This window comes from Hyla sarda (assembly GCF_029499605.1).
Source record: "Hyla sarda isolate aHylSar1 chromosome 1 unlocalized genomic scaffold, aHylSar1.hap1 SUPER_1_unloc_6, whole genome shotgun sequence".
Lineage (NCBI taxonomy): Eukaryota > Metazoa > Chordata > Amphibia > Anura > Hylidae > Hyla > Hyla sarda.
The window spans coordinates 675,821-696,557 of record NW_026607592.1 but is presented as its reverse complement, the minus strand read 5'-3'; the positions used below and the strand labels follow the sequence as shown (position 1 = coordinate 696,557).

Genomic DNA, 20,737 nt, shown 5'->3' with positions numbered 1-20,737 from the left:
GACTGGCGCAAGGCGAATGTGGTGCCAATCTTCAAGAAGGGCTCTAGGTCTTCCCCAGGAAACTATAGACCGGTAAGTTTAACGTGCATTGTGGGTAAATTGTTTGAAGGACTTATAAGGGATTACATACAGGAATACATAGGGGATAATAGTATTATAAGTGATAGCCAGCATGGGTTTACTAAGGATAGAAGTTGTCAAACCAATCTAATTTGCTTTTATGAAGAGGTGAGTAGAAGCCTTGACAGAGGAATGGCTGTGGATATAGTGTTTCTGGATTTTGCCAAAGCGTTTGATATTGTCCCTCACAGACGTCTGACAGGTAAGTTAAGGTCCTTGGGCTTGGAAACTTTAGTTTGTAACTGGATTGAACACTGGCTCATGGATCGTACCCAGAGAGTGGTGGTCAATGATTCGTACTCTGATTGGTCCCCGGTTATTAGTGGTGTACCCCAAGGTTCAGTACTGGGCCCGCTGTTGTTTAATTTATTTATCAATGATATAGAGGATGGTATTAACAGCTCTGTTTCTATCTTTGCAGATGACACCAAGCTTTGTAGCACGGTACAGTCTATAGAGGATGTGCATAAGTTACAGGATGACTTGGATAGACTAAGTGTCTGGGCATCCACTTGGCAAATGAGGTTCAATGTGGATAAATGTAAAGTTATGCATCTGGGTACTAATAACCTGCAGCATCGTATGTCTTAGGGGGGATTAAACTGGCAGAGTCACTGGTAGAGAAGGATCTGGGTGTACTTGTAGATCACAGACTACAGAATAGCATGCAATGTCAGGCTGCTGCTTCCAAAGCCGGCAGGATATTGTCATGTATAAAAAGAGGCATGGACTCAAGGGACAGGGACATAATACTCCCCCTTTATAAAGCATTGGTACGGCCTCACCTGGAATATGCTGTTCAGTTTTGGGCACCTGTCCATAAAAGGGACACTGCGGAGTTGGAAAGGGTGCAGAGACGCGCGACTAAACTAATATGGGGCATGGAACATCTTAGCTATGAGGAGCGATTAAAGGAGTTACAATTGTTTAGTCTTGAGAAGAGACGTTTAAGGGGGGATATGATAAACGTATATAAGTATATTAATGGCCCATACAAAAAATATGGAGAAAAACTGTTCCAGGTTAAACCCCCCCAAAGGACGAGGGGACACTCCCTCCGTCTGGAGAAGAAAAAGTTTAGTCTCAAGGGGCGACACGCCTTCTTTACCGTGAGGACTGTGAATTTATGGAACGGTCTACCTCAGGAACTGGTCACAGTAGGAACAATTAACAGCTTTAAAACAGGATTAGATACATTTATGGAACAAAATAACATTAATGCTTATGAAGAAATATAAAATCCCATCCCTTCCCCAATATCGCGCCACACCCCTACCCCTTAATTCCCTGGTTGAACTTGATGGACATATGTCTTTTTTCGACCGTACTAACTATGTAACTATGTAACTATGTAACTATGTAACACTAAGGCCGGGTTCAAATGGCTGAAAATGTGCGGAATGAACACCCAGAAAACACGGGCGACATTCCGCACATTTAATTGATCCGATGGCCGATAGGACGGCTCAGAAATGCTGCGTCTCATAGACTGTTATACATTTCCTATCGGAATCTGCAGGAAGAATAGACAAGTCTATCTGGACATTCCGTCGTGTGCACAGTGCAGCAGAATCTTATAGAAGTCGCCTCGGCAGCACATATACTAAAATCCTATTAAAATCAAGCGGACTCTGCTGCAGCTTAATGTCCGTGTGGAATATTCCTGCTGAATTCCATGCAGACATTCTGCGGTGTGAACATAACCTAAAGCTGATGCCCTGTCTCATACCAGTCATACCTGCTGACCGTATTCTAGCCCTATATGTAGTACTGTCACCTGCCTGTTGGGGGCCCCATTCTCACCGCTCTAAGCTCTGCTCCTCCCGAGAAGCCTAGTGATGGGGGTTTTCCATGATTCCAGCCGAACAGGAGAAATCAGTTGTTATGGGCCCTGTTGGGAAAATTCTGGTGGCCCTGTGTTCTGACCTCTATATTTTTCCACCTACGGATCTGTATTCGGGTTTATTCTTTGCGCCATGAGCTGTAGTTTTTTTTTGTAGGCTTTTTTTTTCTGAGATTAATTAATTAATATGTGGGACAGACGAGGTGTGGCCCTCTGGCTGCCGACTTGTTCCATATGGTGTGGGATTCTCCTCTTTAAAGGGGTATTCCAGTGAAATACTATTATTTTTTTCTCATATCAACTGGCTAAAAAAAGTTAAACCATGTATCCAGGGGCGGCCTCCAGTATCTAATCCATTGAAGACATTGCCCAAGGTACGGTCCTGGGTTCCAACTACAGATGTATGTGCTCCTGCCCTTCTCTGTGCCTTTCATGCATATAGGGGTACTCTGGTGGAAAACTATTTTTTTTTAAATCAACTGGTGCCAACAAATTAAACAGATCTGTAATTGACTTCTATTTAAAAATCTTGACCCTTCCAGTACTTATCAGCTGCTGTATGCTCCTTAGAAAGTTGTTTTCTTTTTTAATTTATTTTCTGTCTGAGCACAGTGCTCTCTGCTGACACCTCTGTCCATGTCAGGAACTGTCCAGAGCAGCATAGCTTTGCTATGGGGATTTGCTTGCACTCTGGACAGTTCCTGAAAAAATTGTTTTCCACCGGAGTACCCCTTTAATTCCGTCACAAATATGTTGCTCCCCTATGTGGAGGGTTTGTTTAGAGGTGGGTACTGTTGAGGGCTCTTGTCTTTCCTTTGCTCCACTGTGGGTTTCTCAGACAACAAAACCTCAGCTGATATTTATGAGCACCTCCTTATTTCCTTGGATACCTTTCAATCATCCAGCTCCTTCCCTGCTGGGTCCTGGCTATTTAACGGCAACAGTTCAAGGACCAAGCAAGGGCAGAGGCAGTCTGATCTCCAAGCGCGTTACTATTGTTCCTGATTGTGATTCCATTAATAATCCTGGCCTGGCTGACATCTGGTTCCTAATCCTGGTTCTGACTTCTGACTATGCTGCTTTTGGGTGTCTAGCTTTGGTTTCTGACCCCTGGCTGTGTGTTTGACCTGGTTTCTGCTATACTTTATTTTTGTATTATATATTATTTTAACCCCTTAATGATGCAGCCAATTTTCATTTTTTCATTTATTTCTTCCCTCCTCGCCTTGTAATAGACATAGACATGTTTTTTGCAGAATCCACTGTATTTGATAATGAAATCCTTCATTTCCCATTAAATATTCTTTAAAACTGAAGCAATTGTATTATTTGTGAGGTGAAACTGAAAAGAAAATGTCATTTTGCTAATTTGATTCATAGGTCAGTACGATTTCATCGATTCCAAATTAACACATTTTTTTTCATGACTGGTTAAAAAAAAATCTTCTAAAAAAAATGAATATGCACTTAACTTACCCCTTTAACTTTTTTTTTGGGGGGGGGGGATAAATTATTGTAACTGAGTCATGTGATAAGTCTAACCCACAGAAAATCAGTGTTTAATGTATCAGTGGAAGAGGTCAGTCCTCGGTCAGCTGACTTCCTATAAACTACAGGATGACATCATCACATATCAGATTATCCTGGCAGCTCCCAGAAACCACCTCTCCCAGCTCTATCTGTATACTGCTGTTGTTTCTATGGGATCAGGATATATAGTAGTTATACACCTTCCCTCCAGCTCTATCTGTATACTGCTGCTGCTATCTCTATGGGATCAGGATATATAGTAGTTATACACCTTCCCTCCAGCTCTATCTGTATACTGCTGCTGCTATCTCTATGGGATCAGGATATATAGTAGTTATACACCTCCCCTCCAGCTCTATCTGTATACTGCTGCTACTGTCTCTATGGGATCAGGATATATAGTAGTTATATACCTCCCCTCCAGCTCTCTGTATACTGCTGCTGTTTCTATGGGATCAGGATATGTAGAAGGTATACACCTCCCTCCATCCCTATCTGTATACTTCTGCTATCTCTATGGGATCAGGATATATAGTAGTTATACACTTCCCCTCCAGCTCTATCTGTATACTGCTTCTATCTCTATGAGATCAGGATATATATTAGTTATACACCTCCCCTTCAGCTCTATCTGTATACTGCTGCTATCTCTATGGGATCAGGATATATAGTAGCCATACACCTCCCCTAAGGCTGTGTTCATACATTGCTTATATCCCATGATTTTCCAGAACTGCTTTAAAAATTATGCTATTCCCATAGTTGCGCAAATTGCATAAAAACCATGTAACGTTTGAACGAATCTGAAGACTTCAAATCTACAGAAAACAACTAAATTGTAAATATAGATAAAGTTTTGCCTCGTGGCGATATTTCTGCAATAAACACTCACCTTGAATAAGAAAGTGCCCTGATAAGTTCCATAAGGTATGGGGGGGCCGGTGTGGTTCTCCCTCATTACTCCCTCTCAGGTTTCACCTCTTTGCTATCCTCGGTAACTCTTGGCTCCTCCTTTTAACCCTTTCCTCTTCTGTCTTTCTCCTTCCTTTCTTCCTTTTCTGGTGGGTAGTGTGGTGGGTCCCTCTGCCCAAAGGAGGGAATTCTTTCCAGCTCAGTCTAGGAGTTGTTATGCGCTCAAGTTACTCAGGGAGTACTCCCATCTCTGGTACCCCCGCGGTCTCCATGCAGCACCCGGCATCCGTCACGTCCCATCCCGTAGATATGAATGGAGGGGGTGTGACATCACGACCACGGCTGCCCAAAGCAAGCATTCTGAAAAAACGTTAGATAGGGGATAAGATGTCTTTGGGCGGAGTACCCCTTTAAGGTCCCCGGTTTAGGTTGTATTGTGTTTGTAGTCACTGACTGTGTTATGCAGCTGTCCTCACTCTGTATACATCATGCTGTGCTGAATGGGATTTTGTCCTACAAGAAACAAGCTCTCAAACGCAATGTAGATGGAAAAATATAGAGTTATGGCTATGAGGAGAGGAGGAAAAAAAAAGAAAACACAAAAGCTTAAATTTCCTGGGTTGTTAAGGGGGTAAAGGGGTATTCCAGGAATTTTTTTTATTTGACTATGCTACAGGGGCTGTAAAGTTAGTGTAGTTCATAATATAGTGTCTGTACCTGTGTGTGACGGTTTTCTCACAATTCTTATGTGATTTTCACCCCAATATTTATTTTTAACATCATCCAAAATTACTGTTGTCTCAGATTTTTCCCAGGTTGCAATGCGGCCGAGACCTGACATCACTAGTCATCTGATGACAGGGAGCTTGTCTGCTTCAATGGGTGGAGAGATCGCTTGGTGGGAGAGAGATCAATCTGCAACTAATGTAACAGCTGTGGGCACCCTGTTTGAAAACCACAGGTCTTTTGAATGTATGCAGTTAATTTATGTTTCAATGGGTGGGTTGGCTCATGTGTGGGAGGGAGTAAAATGGAATTATGGGATTTGTAGGCAAAGAAGGGAACTCAAACAGGAAATAGCAGTTCACAAAAAGCTAGCCACAGTGTTATGGTAATCGCAAAGCATAACCATTAGCCCCAAGACAAGCGCAGATCCTTCCTAAGCATGTCCATTACTGCCTGCCAGGTACGTACTAAAATCACCTTATGTAGATAACATCTGTTTTATTCTTGGCAGATTCTTGTACCAGGAGATCAGAGGAGAATCTTATATCTTCAGATTATAAAGCAGATGATGATATCACACAAGATACATATGAAGAACATTCCATTATCCCAGATACACCCTCAGCCCTTCACAGCCAAGATCTGTCATCTCATCCTTATATACAGGTCCGGTCTTCTCAGTCATCACAGGATGTTCAGCAAAATAAAATTCATAGAAGGAATGATGGACATCAAGGAGATTGTGCAAGGGGCAAGCGGTATTTATGTTCAGAATGTGGAAAGTGTTTTACCCACAAATATAATCTTTTTAGACATAAGAGAACTCACACAGGAGAGAAGCCATTTTCATGTCCAGAATGTGGGAAATGTTTTGCTCAGAAATCAGACCTTGTTGTACATCAAAAAACTCACACAGGAGAGAAGCCTTTTTCATGTTCAGAATGTGGGAAATGTTTTACTCGGAAAGCAGGTCTTGTTGTACATCAAAAAACTCACACAGGAGAGAAGCCATTTTCATGTTCAGAATGTGGGAAATGTTTTACCCGGAAATCAGGTCTTGTTGTACATCAAAGAACTCACACAGGAGAGAAGCCATTTTCATGTGCAGAATGTGGGAGATGTTTTGCTCAGAAATCAGATCTTGTTGTACATCAAAGAACTCACACAAGAGAAAAGCCATTTTCATGTTCAAAAAGTAGTAAATGTGTAACAGAGATGTCCGGTCTTGTTAAACATCTCACACAGGGGAGAAGTCAATTCTGAGCAATAAATGATGCAGATAACACATCTAGATATTAAAGGGGTAGGTCAGTTAATATATATTTTTTCTATTATTAGTTTCCTCCTTCATAGTTTTCTATTTTTGCAATAAACATCCATAAAAAATTTACACTCCTTCCACCACTATTCATAAGGTGAAATGTCATCAAAACCCTTTTCTGCCTCCCTGTTCTGGCATCTCCGTCTCAGCGGCTGTCCCTCCTCCTACAGCCCCCACTTTCTGAGATGGAAGTCACATGACCAACTGCTCAGATGACCACCTGACTCTCCATCTGCGTGGGAGAGCGGGAGACTTCTGTGTAGCAACACCCGTGAGGCAGCGCGTCTAGTCCCTCACGCTCCCGGCACTGATGTCTGCCCTGGAGCGTGGAGGAGGGAGATGAGCGGCCGCAGAAACTCGGGTGAGCCCCAGCAGTCACACTGACCGGAGCAGTAATAGTGTTCCAGGGCAGTGGGGGAACTATGCTACCTAATGTGGAGAAACTATGCTACCTAATGTGGAGAAACTATGCTACCTAATGTGGAGAAACTATGCTACCTAATGAGGAGAAACTATGCTAATGTGGATAAACTATGCTACCTAATGTGGAGAAACTATGCTACCTAATGAGGAGAAACTGCTACCTAATGAGGAGAAACTATGCTACCTAATGTGCAGAAACTATGCTACCTAATGAGGAGAAACTATGCTCCTAATGTGAGGAAACTATGCTACCTAATGTGGAGAAACTATGCTACCTAATGTGGAGAAACTATGCTACCTAATGTGGAGAAACTATGCTACCTAATGAGAAACTATGCTACCTAATGAGAAACTATGCTACCTAATGTGGAGAGATTATGCTACCTAATGAGGAGAAACTATGCTCCTAATGTGAGGAAACTATGCTACCTAATGTGGGGAAACTATGCTCCTAATGTGGAGAAACTATGCTACCTTATGTGAGGAAACTATGCTACCTAATGTGGAGAAACTATGCTCCTAATGTGGGGAAATAATGCCCCTAATGTGGGGGCACAGCTGCCTACCTAATGTTTTTTTATTTTACTACAACTCCCAGCATGCACTGACAGCCGAAGGGCATGCCGAGAGTTGTAGTTATGCAACAGCTAGAAGGGCTCATTTTGGAAACCACACTCTAGTGGTCTCCAAACTGATCCCTTCAGATCTTCCAAATCTGCAATTCCCAGCATGCCCAGACTGTCCAGGCATGCTGGGAGTTGTAGTTCGGCAACATGTGAAGGGCCAGATGTTGCCAAACTACAACTCCCAGCATGCCTGGACTGTCTGAGCATGCTGGGAATTGTAGTTTTGCAACATCTGGAGGAGTGCCTTTCGTAGACCACTGCACAGTGGTCTCCAAACTGTTGCCCTCCAGATGTTGCAAAATTAAAACTCCCAGCATGCACTGACAGCTGAAGTGTATGCTGGGAGTTTTATTTATGCAACAGATGGAAGTGCACGGTTTTGAGACCACTGTGTAGTGGTCACCAAACTTTTGCCCTCCAGATGTTGCAATACTACAACTCTTCAAAATAAAGGACCTAAATGAGGGGTGGACATAACAAAGTTATGAATTTTTTTCAACTCAGTCAAACGGCTGAGGGGGCCAGTCCACTTTTTAGCCCTCACTCTAATTTATAAAACTTAACTTTTATTAAATTATGAAAATAAACCGTGAGTATAAATTGTGTGATTTAAAAAGACCAGCACTAATCGCACTCCCTTTCTTATGATATCATGCCACACCAGGCGGCAAAATTATTTCTCTAATACATAGCGCACATCTGCAGTATGTGCAGCTATTTAGTGCTTGTGCTGTAATTAAAAACTACACAGAGCCCCTCCTAACATGTTTCACCACGATGTGGCGTCATCAGAGGTTATGGGGCAATGTAGACCATTGCACAGTGGTTTCCAAACTGTGTCCCTCCAGATGTTGCAAAACTATAACTCCCAGCATGCCAAAACAGCCTCTGGTTACCTAGGCATTTAGTTTTACAACAGCTGTAGGCACCCTGGTTGGGAAACACTGATTATATATAATATCTAAAAATATTTTTATAAAAGATATCTAATACGCACAATGACTTGTATGAAAAAAATACATACGAGTGTATAGATATTTTTATTCAAATATATACAGTGACCCCCCGACCTAGGATGGCCCCAATATACGATCATTTCAACATATGATGGCCTCTCAGAGGCAGCATCAACATATGATGCTTTTGTATGTCGGGGCCATCGCATAAACTGTTTCCTGCAGCGCAGACTGCTTCAGCTGCCGCATAGCCATTTAAGGTGCCTGTGTGCTCCGGTGATTATCACTCACTTGTCCCCGCCGTTCCGGACCATCCTCTTCATGCTCCGCTGCATGGTCGTAGCTCTCAGTCGTCATTACGTCGCTGCGCATGCCGCCCCGTCATCCAATAGGAGCGACGTGTACAGCGACGCGATGACAGCGATGTAGAACGACGATCCAGGGCAGCGGTGACTGTCCGGAGCGGCGAGGACACATTAGTATAACTTTATATATTATTGTGGAACGGATCCCTCAACATACGATGGGTTCAAGTAATGATGGTTCATTTGGAACGAATTACCATCGTATGTTGAGGGACCACTGTGTGTATATGTACTGTATATATACAACCTATATATATATATATATATATAAAATGCTTTAGCAGAACTTTATTGGGGAGATATATCTCTGTCTATATATATATCTATATATATCTATATATATCTATATATATATATATATATATATATATATATATATATATATATATAATTACTATGTAGCAGTGTTTCCCAAAAAAGGTGCCTTCAGTTGTTTAAAAACTTTAAGGGTATGTTCAGACGAGCGGATCCATAGCGTATTTTACGCTGCGGATCCACGGCTGAAGGACCCCTACAGGGTGCTTTTAGATGAACCTGCTCGGAGTGGCACTACGCTGCTATGAGCAGACACACTGCTGCAATGTGCGAGCTGCCGCGCATGCGTGGTGGTACCTGCACACATGGCGGCCACTCCCCCTGCTCCCTGGGCTAGGCCGAGAGCAGCCACGATGTGTGAATATACTGTGCATGTGCGCTGTGACTCGCACATCGCAGGCCAGATTGCTGTTGCAAGCAGGCACATCTAATGGCACCCTGTACCGGTCCCTCGGTGCTGGATCCGCAGCGTAAAATAGGTTGTGGATCCGCTCATCTGAACGTACCCTTAAACTTCAACTACACACATGCACAGATGGACTTTGACTTTTTGGGCATGCTGGGAGTTGTAGTTTTGCAACAGATGGAGGCCCCCATTTTTTATTTTTTTTTCAAAAGTTTTTATTAAACATTAATAACAAAGACAACATCCGCTCCAAGGAGGCGGAAATCAAACAATCAAGGGAAAAAAAAAAAGGGGAAAAACAGACATCGGAAATGGGAAGTCCACACAATCAGTTCTGAAACATATACATACGCCGGTCAGGCGCTAGATAGCACAAAATAGGCAGGTCAATAAATCCGAGACAATGCAGTTTCCAGCAGTTGGACGCCGGCTTTCGGTCCACAAGTGAGGGTTGTACAGCTAGAGCCTACAGGGAACCAACATACCACTAGCGAGGTCAGGGGGGCCTCCGGTAAGGGAGGAGAGACAAGCAATCCAGGACATCTAGCCAACGGAAAGGGGAAGAATGACTTTTCAGTGTGAACATTCAGGCAGCCAGGTCGTGCAAGCACTGGAACCCATAACAGCATATCCGGGCCCCAACCACTTATACTATCATGGCACAGCTGAGAACTAAGTGGGTTAGACAGGCAGGGAGGCCCAATACACTACTAAAGTAAACCACAAAGAACCGCACATACACAAGACACAAAAAGGGGAAACTAGAGGGGGGGGGAGGTTCACAACGAAGGCTACTTGGAGGGTGCGAGAAAAAGGATGTCGCAAAGAGCCCAGAGGAAAGCTAGTAGGGGGCAGAATGGGAGGGGTAGAGGGAGCCAGAAACCAAGGAGCGGAGACAGGTAAAGGAGGACAGACCCTCACAGGGGAGGATGGGCAGTATCTAGGGCCAGCTGAGAATCGGTCTGAGGAGAAGACAGGGACAGGGCCCGATATTCAGGGGAGGACAAAAAGTCGGCCCACGGAGACCAGCGCAGCTGGAAACGCTCAGGCTTAGATGCCATGTCCGCCATGCACTACTCCATCCCGTAGATGTATTGCACCTCACCTACCCAGTCAGCCAAAGTCGGGGGTAGGACGGATGTCCATTTGCGGGGGAGAACCCTACGGGCAGCAGATAGAAGAGTACCGGTCAGACCCTTTTTCAACGATTTCAATTGACCCGGTACCATTGACAGTAATGCCACTTGAGGGGTATGGGGGTAAGCGGAGCCTGAAATCTTGGACACGGCAGACAGGACACCGGTCGGAGGCCCCCATTTTGTGAATCATTGCTATATAGTACAGAAGATGGAAGCAGGATGGGAATGATTGCTTAGTAACATTCCAAGTGCTGGGGCTGGTCAGGTGACTGGGACAGAAAACGGCAGTTAGGAGGAAGTGAGCACAGAGCGGCAACAAAGAATGCTGGGACCTGTAGTTTAAAGACAGCGTGTGGGGAAGGGAACAAGCAGGAGGGCAAAAAGGTGTATTAGAGCCACGTACAGGAGATACAAAGGTCACAGGAGAATAATAGATACGAGGCTAATGTCCTAAGCTGATCTGAGGTGTTGTTTTTTTAGTACGTTCATTGAACAACCCCTTTAACCATGTACATAGGATAGTTGACAGTAATACATACTTATATATGTATAATTAGAGAGGAGCGAATTGGACAAATCCGAATTTGTTACGAACTTCATGGAAAATTCGATTTGTAACGAATGCGAATATTGCCACGATTCGACAAAACGAATCGCTTAATTAAAATCCATTTTGTGCGGGCCAGGGGGGCTAAAATGGTGGCTACACATGTGAGGTCAAGGAATTCTGGGAAGGTAAGGAGGGATCTTCCTGAATCACATGTTGGCATGCAGCCTATCAGCAGCCAGCCAGCCTGTGATGTCACAGCCCTATATATTCGGCAGCCATTGCTGAAGACAGGCATTCGTGGGACTTTTAGCTCAGAGAGCAGACTGTGTGTTACTGGCAATACAGATCTTATTCTTCACAGCAGCGAATCCATTCACCTCAAGCCTGCATCACTGCAGACAGGCAGGGACAGCTCACAGAGAGAGTACACTTATTTCTGGTGCAACCTTTTTGGGGCATATTATCCACAAATAAGTGAAATATATATATATATACGCACTCAGCACTTCCACATTTATTCTGGTTAAAGGTCATATGGGGCAGTTAGTGTAACAGCACTAAAATACGTACCCACTAGATAGTTACTCATTTCTAGTGCAACCTTTTTTTTATTATTATCCACAAATAAGTGAAATATATACACACTCAGCAGTTCTACTAGTATGTCAGGCAGAAAAGTGCCAGGCCATGCACAGAGAAGTGGCAGAGGCCTAAATTCACCAGGCGCTGGCAGAGGTCGCAGCAGAGTAGGGGCGCATGGCAGCAGGAGTCACAGCGAGAGGCCTGAGCTCCCTGTGTCGGCTAGCTTTCGTATCTCGACCAGCAACCCAGCAGCCGTCATTGATTGGTTATGTGGTATGGGGGTGTGATGAGGGAAGATGTTATTACCCTAGGGGCAGATGGCATTAACCCCTTGTATTCGTGACGCCAGGGCGTGGTTTAGCCTTAAACCACCCAAAGGTATACTGCTGGATCCTGGGCTAGGCACGGGGCAATAAAGACTCTGATGCCAAGTTATGGACAACAGTAGCTTTACTGAGGGTAGACAGATGGTAAAGTCTATACAGTTCAGCCAGGGCCCAAGGAGGTGACCAGTGACGCAGAGACCTTAAGGCCTTGCTGGGACTTGTAGTAGGACTGGACAATTGAATGCAGACCACGCTGACTTGACAGATGACAGGGACTGACTTGACTCGTAAAACTGTGACTTTCTTACTTGACTTGATGGCGGCTGCAGGACTGGAGTTTGAGGTCTCCAACACTCTGGACACACACACTAGACAAGACTGCACTGGACCTCAGCAGAGGGGAGAGAAGCTCCACTCAGGGGTTATATGGGGGAGACTAGCAGGGAGCCCATAGGTCACTCTTGGGGTCACCTGGTCACTGGTACCTCCTGGGTAACAATCACATGACATATCACATGGTATAACTCTTAAAGCAACATTACATTTTATAACACTTTATTTTTTTTTTATTTAACACAAATTTATTGCAATTACAAATAGATACAAACAAAATACATATGGCCAAAGCCTATACAATCATAACCCCCCCTCCCTTCCCACCCCTCAGAAGGGGAAAGAAAGGGGGGAAAAAACAAACATCTTAATAAGCAATTTCCCTTTCTACTCCACCCACTCTGCCCAGATCATTCTGTGTTTATTTAAACCTTTTTTGAAATTACCACAACGTCATTTCTCATACCTTTGAACTTTTTGGACCAACCTACACCATTCAATTATATTTGGTCCGCTATTCCCAAAAAGCCCTCTCTAGCGTAAAGATACGATTCAATAACTCTCGTCCCTTTTTAATTTTACTCAGATCCCCTAAAATAACCTCTGTTCCCAGCCAATCTCTCTTCATTCCTAGTTTATATTCAATTGTCTGGAATAACTTAAACTTACCGGAGAGAAATATAAATATATTATTCTCAATTAATTTGATGTCTTTTGTTAATAGAACACTTTTTAACATTAAACAGTATGCCCTCCCACGCTTCCCTTGCAATCGGGCCAAATATGACCTCCCAACTCCTCTTTTTGTTTTCCTGAAAGGTGCAGTTTTTAGGAGTAACACATATATTATTTAACTTTCCACCTCTAACAACGACCGGGACCTGTGGCTAATTAACCCTTTAGACACGGCATTCAAAGTTGAAAGCCACGTCTAAAGTGAAAGTAAATCACTGCCGGTTAGCTCAGGGGGCTGTTTGGGATCACCGTGGCGAAATTGCGGCATCCCGAACAGCTCTGGGACACGAGGAGGGTCTCCTACCTTGCCTACTGGAGTCCGATCGCCGAATGACTGCTCAGTGCCTGAGATCCAGACATGAGCAGTCAAGCGGCAGAATCATCGATCAGTGGTTTCTTATGAAAAACTATTGAACAATGTAAAAGATCAGTGTGTGCAGTGTTATAGCCCCCTATGGGATAACAATGATCAGTATAAGAGATCAGTGTGTGCAGTGTTATAGACTCCTATGGGATAACAATGATCAGTATAAGATCAGTGTGTGCAGTGTTATAGCCCCCTATGGGATAACAATGATCAGTGTAAGAGATCAGCGTATGCAGTGTTGTAGCCCCCTGTGGGATAACAATGATCAGTATAAGAGATCAGTGTGGGCAGTGTTATAGTCTCCTATGGGATAACAATGATCAGTATAAGAGATCAGTGTGTGCAGTGTTATAGTCTCCTATGGGAGCTAGAACACTGTAAAAAAAAAAAAAAGTGAATAAAGATCATTTAACCCCTTCCCTAATAAAAGTTTGAATCACCCCCCTTTTCCCATAAAAAAAAACAAACGGTGTAAATAAAAATAAACATGTGTTATCGCCGCGTGCGGAAATGTCCGAATTATAAAAATATATCATTAATTAAACTGCACGGTCAATGGCGTACGCGCAAAAAAATCCAACGTCCAAAATAGTGTATTTTTGGTCACTTTATATCATGAAAAATGAATAAAAAGCGATCAATAAGTCCTATCAATACATAAATGGTATCAATAAAAACTTCAGATCACGGCGCAAAAAATTTGCCATCATACCGGCCTGTACGCGGAAAAATAAAAAAGTTATAGGGGTCAGAAGATGACAATTTTAAACGTATACATTTTCCTGCATGTAGTTATGATTTTTTTCAGAAGTCCGACAAAATCAAACCTATATAAGTAGGGTATCATTTTAACCGTATGGACCTACAGAATAAAGAGAAGGGGTCATTTTTACCGAAAAATTTACGGCGTAGAAACAGAAGCCCCCAAAGTTACAAAATGGGGGGGGGGGGTTTCAATTTTGTCTCACAATGATTTTTAGTTTTTCGTTTCGCCGTAGATTTTTGGGTAAAATGACTGATGTCATTACAAAGTAGAATTGGTGGCACAAGAAATAAGCCATCATATGGATTTTTAGGTGCAAAATTGAAAGAGTTATGATTTTTTAAAGGTAAGGAGGAAAAAATGAAAGTGCAAAAACGGAAAAACCCAGGGTCCTTAAGGGGTTAAGTATGAGGACTATTTTTGTTTCAAGCATGGAGGCCGGCAATTCCCCTCCCCGCCGAGCCTCCTCCAAGACCATGCAAAGGATAGGTAATAAGACCTCCTTATATTCTCTATAGAGTAAGGCAGGCCATCCAAATCTGGGGCTGATGAAAGCGAGCATCCATCCAAAGCTCTCCCCAACTCCTCTACTGTAATTTCTTTATTAAGACTATCAAGATCTTCCTTACTTATCTTAGGTAATTCAATTCCCTTTAAATATTCCTCAATCTCTCTTCCCCCTGCAGGCTCCTCCGTACTATATAGTTGTTGATAATACGAGCGGGCGATCTCCTGTACCTCCTCCTGTGTTGTTTGAATAGCTCCATTACTATCTTGCAGTGCAAGAATATCACTACTTTCCCTTTGAGCTCTAAATAAATTTGCTGATAGTTTCCCCGGACGGGCCCCCTCCACAAAATCCTGACCTGAAAAAAAGATCCTAAATAATAATCAGCCAGCTTGCCTTGCGCTGATTCTAAATCCTTAAACTTCTTCTCCGACCTCTCTTCCTCATAATCATCTTCTACAATTCTAACCTTCTCCCTAAGGTCCTGTTCTACCTTTTTAAAATCCCTCTTTTTCCTTTGTATAACCCTATATAGAATCCCCCGCACAACTGCTTTTATCGTATCCCATACCATAGGGAAAGGGGCCAAGTTCTTATTAAATTCCCAACATTCCCATATCTCCTTCACAATTTCTTCCTTCCCTCCAATCAGATTTAGCCAGTGCAAATTCAAAGTAAAGACCCTCTCCCTCTCTCTTCCCTGATCCCGGAAACACAATTCCATTGTAACTGGAGAATGATCTGAAATAGTTCTTTCTTCGTATCTAATACCTGTAATAGCCTGCAACCCCTTATCATTAGAGAGAGCTAGATCAATTCTTGATGCTACTTTATGGGAGGCCGAGAAGCAGGAAAACACCCTCCTATCAGGATTCATTAAACGCCATGGGTTTTTCCAACCCATCTCTGTACACAACTTAAGGAGGGGGGTTTCCAACTCTTTTGCATTCCTAGTGGAGGTCCTATCCAAAGTGGGATTCATTACACAGTTATAATCCCCTACCAAATATAGAGGGAGACCTTCTTTCCCTTTACAAAAATTTATTAAATCTAACAAAGGCTGAGTGGAGAATGGGGGAGGGACATAGAAAAAGGCCATCACTCCCTCCCAATCAAAAATTCTAACATGTAACATATACTGCCCTCTTACATCTATTTTCTTACCAAAAATTTTAAACGGAATGGCCCTATGAATATAAACTGAGCCCCCAGCCGAATAGCTGGAAGCCGAGGAGTGAAACTCCATTTGTGCCCATCTCCTAGTAATCTTCCTCTCTGTTTCCTCAGTAACATGTGATTCAACCAGACAAACGATTGCTGGCAAATAATTTTGTACCCTATCCAGTATGGCCACTCTCTTACGTCGCTCCCCCATCCCCCTCACATTCCAAAAAAATAACCTCACTTTATTGTTCATTATACTAGGTATTTACAAAAAAAAATTCAAAACCCCTTCCCCTTCAGACATTCCCAACCCCCCCTCCTCCCCTCAAATGATCCGCTAACATTAGCCGGTCTCTATCCTACGTCACCCAGCTCCTCCTCCTCCCACCCCTCTCCTATCAAAAATAAATACAATATCCTTCCATGATGGCATCCAGTTCAGATACATCCAACATAAAAAAATAAAGGATCCATCCAAACCGGATGTCAACCAGGCAAATACATAATACAATCATTTTATCCCTTCCAGGTCCATCCAATTCCCGCCTCAGCACAATCTGAGAAAAAATAAACTTTATCATTATACATCACACGTAGCTTAGCAGGGAAGATTAGTGAGAACTGTACTTTTGCTGCCGCCAGCCGTTTTATTTGAGTTGCCCTAGCATACCAGGGATTGATTACATCTCTGAACTTCCTCTTCCTCTCTATTTTGTTTTTTTTTTAGCTCCTTCCACCTCCTCCTCCCTGTTATCAGATATATCTTGTAATACTGCAAAACGAGAACCTGTATTCTCCGATCCAACTTTAGGGGGTGAAGTCTTATTACTTCTTGTTTTATTCCACCCTGGAGAGGCCTTCACAAACTTATCAATCTTGCCAGCCCCAGTGACCCCTTTAGGGGATACAGATTTTCTTACATTAGTCTTAGGAGGCATAGTCTCTCCTGCGTCCCTCCTCCCTTACTAAATATATGTTGCTTGTAGCCTGAAGGTAGAGAGGAGTAACAAAGAAGAAAAGGACTTAATCGTCTCTGTGTTCACATAAAGTAGATAACCTCCAGCTCCTTCCTCCCCGGTCATACCTCCGCAGTCTCCTGTCATACTTGCAGATCACAAGTGGATTTGATTGCAGGCTCCCTTCCGGCAGCAATTACTTAGAGCTCCTCAATGTCTATTATCAGAAGTGGGGGAGTATCATGTCAGAAAATGTTACCTATTGGGATCCCCAGTGGAAAGAAATAGTCCATCCTTTACCCACCATTCTTTACAAATAACCCCCAACCACCCCCATTCCATCAATATCCCCAGAACCACAAAGACACATCTGCACCTGCCCCCCCCCCCTGGCAGAGGGCCCCCCCCACCCCAAAACAATGGAGGAGGGGAGAAGGGGGGCCACTGACAGGGAAGAGAGGGGGGGGGGCAAACATTGACATCCCCAGCATGCATCAATAATAATCACCACCCAGAAGAGCCCATACCAAAATTCATTAACCCCTGATCCCTCACACATCCCCCCCCCAACTCCCAAAAGTCCCCCACCCCTGGGCCTGCCCTTAATTGACCGTTCACTGACCCTTAAATGAAGTAAGGAGGAGGGAACGGGCGGGGGGAGAGCCGGACCATAGCCCCCCTGCTCTCCCCCACAAATCTAGCCACAATAAGGTCCCAGGTTCCATCCATCCTCACGGCACCATCCCTTTCGGCTCACTTCAAGCACCCCCCCCAAGGGTGCCTCAGCTCTACAAGGTGGGCCATCAACGACCGCACACGGCAGCTCCCCTCGGCTCCGGGAGCTCCAGAGCCGTCACGGACTAGGACACACAGGAAGGAGGAGGAGCCTACTCGCAGTCGCCGCTACGCCATGACGTCCTCTTATTAAATTTTTACACTTTAATTTTTTCCTCCTCACCTTCTAAAAAACATCGCTTTCAATTTTCCCCCTACCGACCCATATGAGGCTTTTTTTTGTGCCACCAATTTTACTTTTTAATTACCGTATTTATCGGCGTATAACACGCACTTTTTAGGCTAAAATTTTTAGCCTAAAGTCTGTGTGCGTGTTATACGCCGATACCCCCCCAGGAAAGGCAGGGGGAGAGAGGCCGTCGCTGCCCGCTTCTCTCCCCCTGCCTTTCCTGGGGTCTAGAGCGCTGCTGTCGGCCCTTTTCACCCCCTGGTTATCGGCACCGCTGCCCGTTCTGTCCCCCTGACTATTGGTGCCGGCGCCGATAGCCAGGGGGAGAGAAGGGGCGCCGACAGCCAGGGGGAGAGAAGGGGCAGCGGCACCACGTTGCCTCCCCCCATCCCCGGTGGCATAATTACCTGAGTCAGGTCCGCGCTACTCCGCTGCTCCAGGCCTCCGTCGTTGCTATGCGCTGAACGGCGCGGCGCATGACGTCAGAGCGCCGCGCCGTGCATAGCAACGACGCTGGGGACGCACGACGGAGGCCTGGAGCAGCGCGGACCCGACTCAGGTAATTATGCCACCGGGGATGGGGGGGAGGCAACGGGGAAGCGGCGCCGGCAATGGGTGCCGCTGCCCCTTCTCTCCCCCTGGCTGTCGGCGCCGGCACTGATAGTCAGGGGGACAGAACGGGCAGCGGCGCCGATAACCAGGGGGTGAAAAGGGCCGACAGCAGCGCTATAGACCCCAGGAAAGGCAGGGGGAGAGAAGCGGGCAGCGACGGCCTCTCTCCCCCTGCTTTTCCTGGGGGTATATCGAGGTATACACGCGCACACACGCAGGTAGAAATGACACCATATATTTACTGTGTAGGTTCATATGGTCACAAGGATACCTAATTTATATAGGTTTTATTTTATTTGGCTAGTTTAAAAAAATTATAACTACATGCACCGATTTTACTGTGGCGGGCCAGAACAGCCCGACTGAGCTGCCGGGAAAGGTTTAGTTTAGTTTTAGACACTGCAATCAACTTAGGCGTTAAGGGGTTAATGCCGGGCATCACCGTGATCGGTGATGTACGGCATTAGCCACGGGTCCTGGCACTGATAGCCCCCGGGACCACACGGCTATGACGTGGGGTAGGCCCGTGACCCTGCATTATAGCACGGGAACGGGACCAGGGGGTACAGGTACACCCTTGGTTCTTAAGGTGTTAATGAAAAGGTTCTAAAAGTAAGCTAAGGAGAACAAGTCTCCAAGGAATTGCACAAGAAATTTTGCTATGAAACAGGTTCCTCAAATTTTAAACAACTGGGAACATTTTTTTTGTACCGCTGCAAAATGGTTGGAGGGGGTAGAAGATCTCTAGTATATCGGAATTAGTCGTCTAGTCACCAATAGTAGGTGTGTGATTCAGCAAGTCGAAAAAGAACCATTTCTAGAGTAAAATTAATCTTCTTGTTGTAACCAAGAAAATACCGTACATACTCGAGTATATGCCGAGGCCCCAAATTTCACCACAAAAACCAGGGAGAAACGTATTGACTCGAGTATAAGCCTCCATCCATCCATTTGTAGCTCTTGGCGGCTGGTGTTTTCCTGTTGCCTAGCAGCCGGGAAAGGGACAAGTCTGTCATGTCAGGGGTGTCTGCTGTGCACGGCCGTCCATGGCAACGTCCCTAACCAAGCGTCACTAGTCTGGGGCCAGGCCGGAGAAGAGGGCCGCCCGATGAAGTTGGATGGCCTGGACTGGCTCACCTTCCCAGCAGTATGCAGACAGTCCCTGTAGCGTCCCTTCCCTGGATGAGTCCGGCCTGGTGCGGAGAAGGGGGCCTCCCTGTGAAGATGGCTGGCCCATCCTACCCCTCCACCTGTATGCCTGAACGGATTTCACTACAAAACATATTTATTTAGGCAAGTTTAAGCTGAGGGGGCGTTTTCAGCAAAAAAAAATGTGCTGAAAAACTCTGCTTATACTCGAGTATATACGGTAATCGAAATATCTTCCTGCCAGAAAGATTATATTTTCAAGCAAGACCCCTGTATATGTAAAAGAGTCCACGACTCACTCCCACACCTCCAACATTGAGAAGATTCTGGAATACCATGTGACAAAAGGAGAGGAGGAGTCCCATACCCCCGACAATATAACTTATATGAACTCTCCTGTATACGAATACAGGGGGAGGAGCCACATGAGCGCTAGAGATAAATCCGCACTGTTCTTCAGAGAGTTGGATATTCAGCTCCTCTTCTCATATAAGATGCATTTTGGTTACTATTAGGAGCAGAAGAAATCAGATAAGAATAAAGCTTAGATAGTATTATTATTTAGGGAATAAATACAATCTCTCTAACCAATTTCAGGGACGTATGTTAGTATAACGCTTAAAACATTGGAGAGTAAAGAGAAATTTACTTATAAAACCCCAGAAAGCCTGAGATTCCTCTATGGCCAAAGTCTTAGTAGAAGAATATAAATGTCGTAACGTAAAAGAATGTAAACGTTCCCACAAAGGGGAAGAGGGAAAATGTGTTTAGTAATAACCATAGGGTATAAAGAAAGTGGGGTTAGGGGAGAAGGGAAATCAGAATCAGTCGTAGAGCAGTCTCGTAATACCGACAAAGTTATATATAAAAGAGGAAAGAACTAGAGAGGCCAAGGAGGAGTGCGGGGGCCACAAAATGGGCCCTATAGAAGGAGGGACTGAGGAGAATTCCATATCCACATGAGGAGGAATATAAAGGGAAGGATGAGAAAAAGAAGAGCGAACGAGCTCTAATAATCCAGACGAAGGAAAAGCTTTATAATAAGT

At 44.5% G+C, this 20,737-nt stretch overlaps 3 protein-coding genes across 3 annotated transcripts in view; 2 read left to right on the top strand and 1 right to left on the bottom strand.

Annotated features, from left to right (window-relative positions):
• Positions 1-7,227, top strand: part of LOC130298235 (oocyte zinc finger protein XlCOF6-like) — a 72,310-nt gene extending 65,083 nt beyond the window's left edge. Inside the window, exon 4 of the mRNA XM_056551159.1 lies at positions 5,890-7,227. Coding sequence (XP_056407134.1) covers positions 5,890-6,394 — 505 coding nt within the window. The 3' untranslated portion in view covers positions 6,395-7,227. The remainder of the gene's footprint in view (positions 1-5,889) is intronic.
• LOC130298231 (oocyte zinc finger protein XlCOF22-like) overlaps positions 1-20,737 on the top strand; it is a 171,469-nt gene that overhangs the window by 6,953 nt on the left and 143,779 nt on the right. The window lies entirely within an intron of this gene.
• Positions 1-20,737, bottom strand: part of LOC130298236 (oocyte zinc finger protein XlCOF22-like) — a 246,966-nt gene that overhangs the window by 110,988 nt on the left and 115,241 nt on the right. The gene's annotated exons all lie outside the window — the stretch shown is intronic.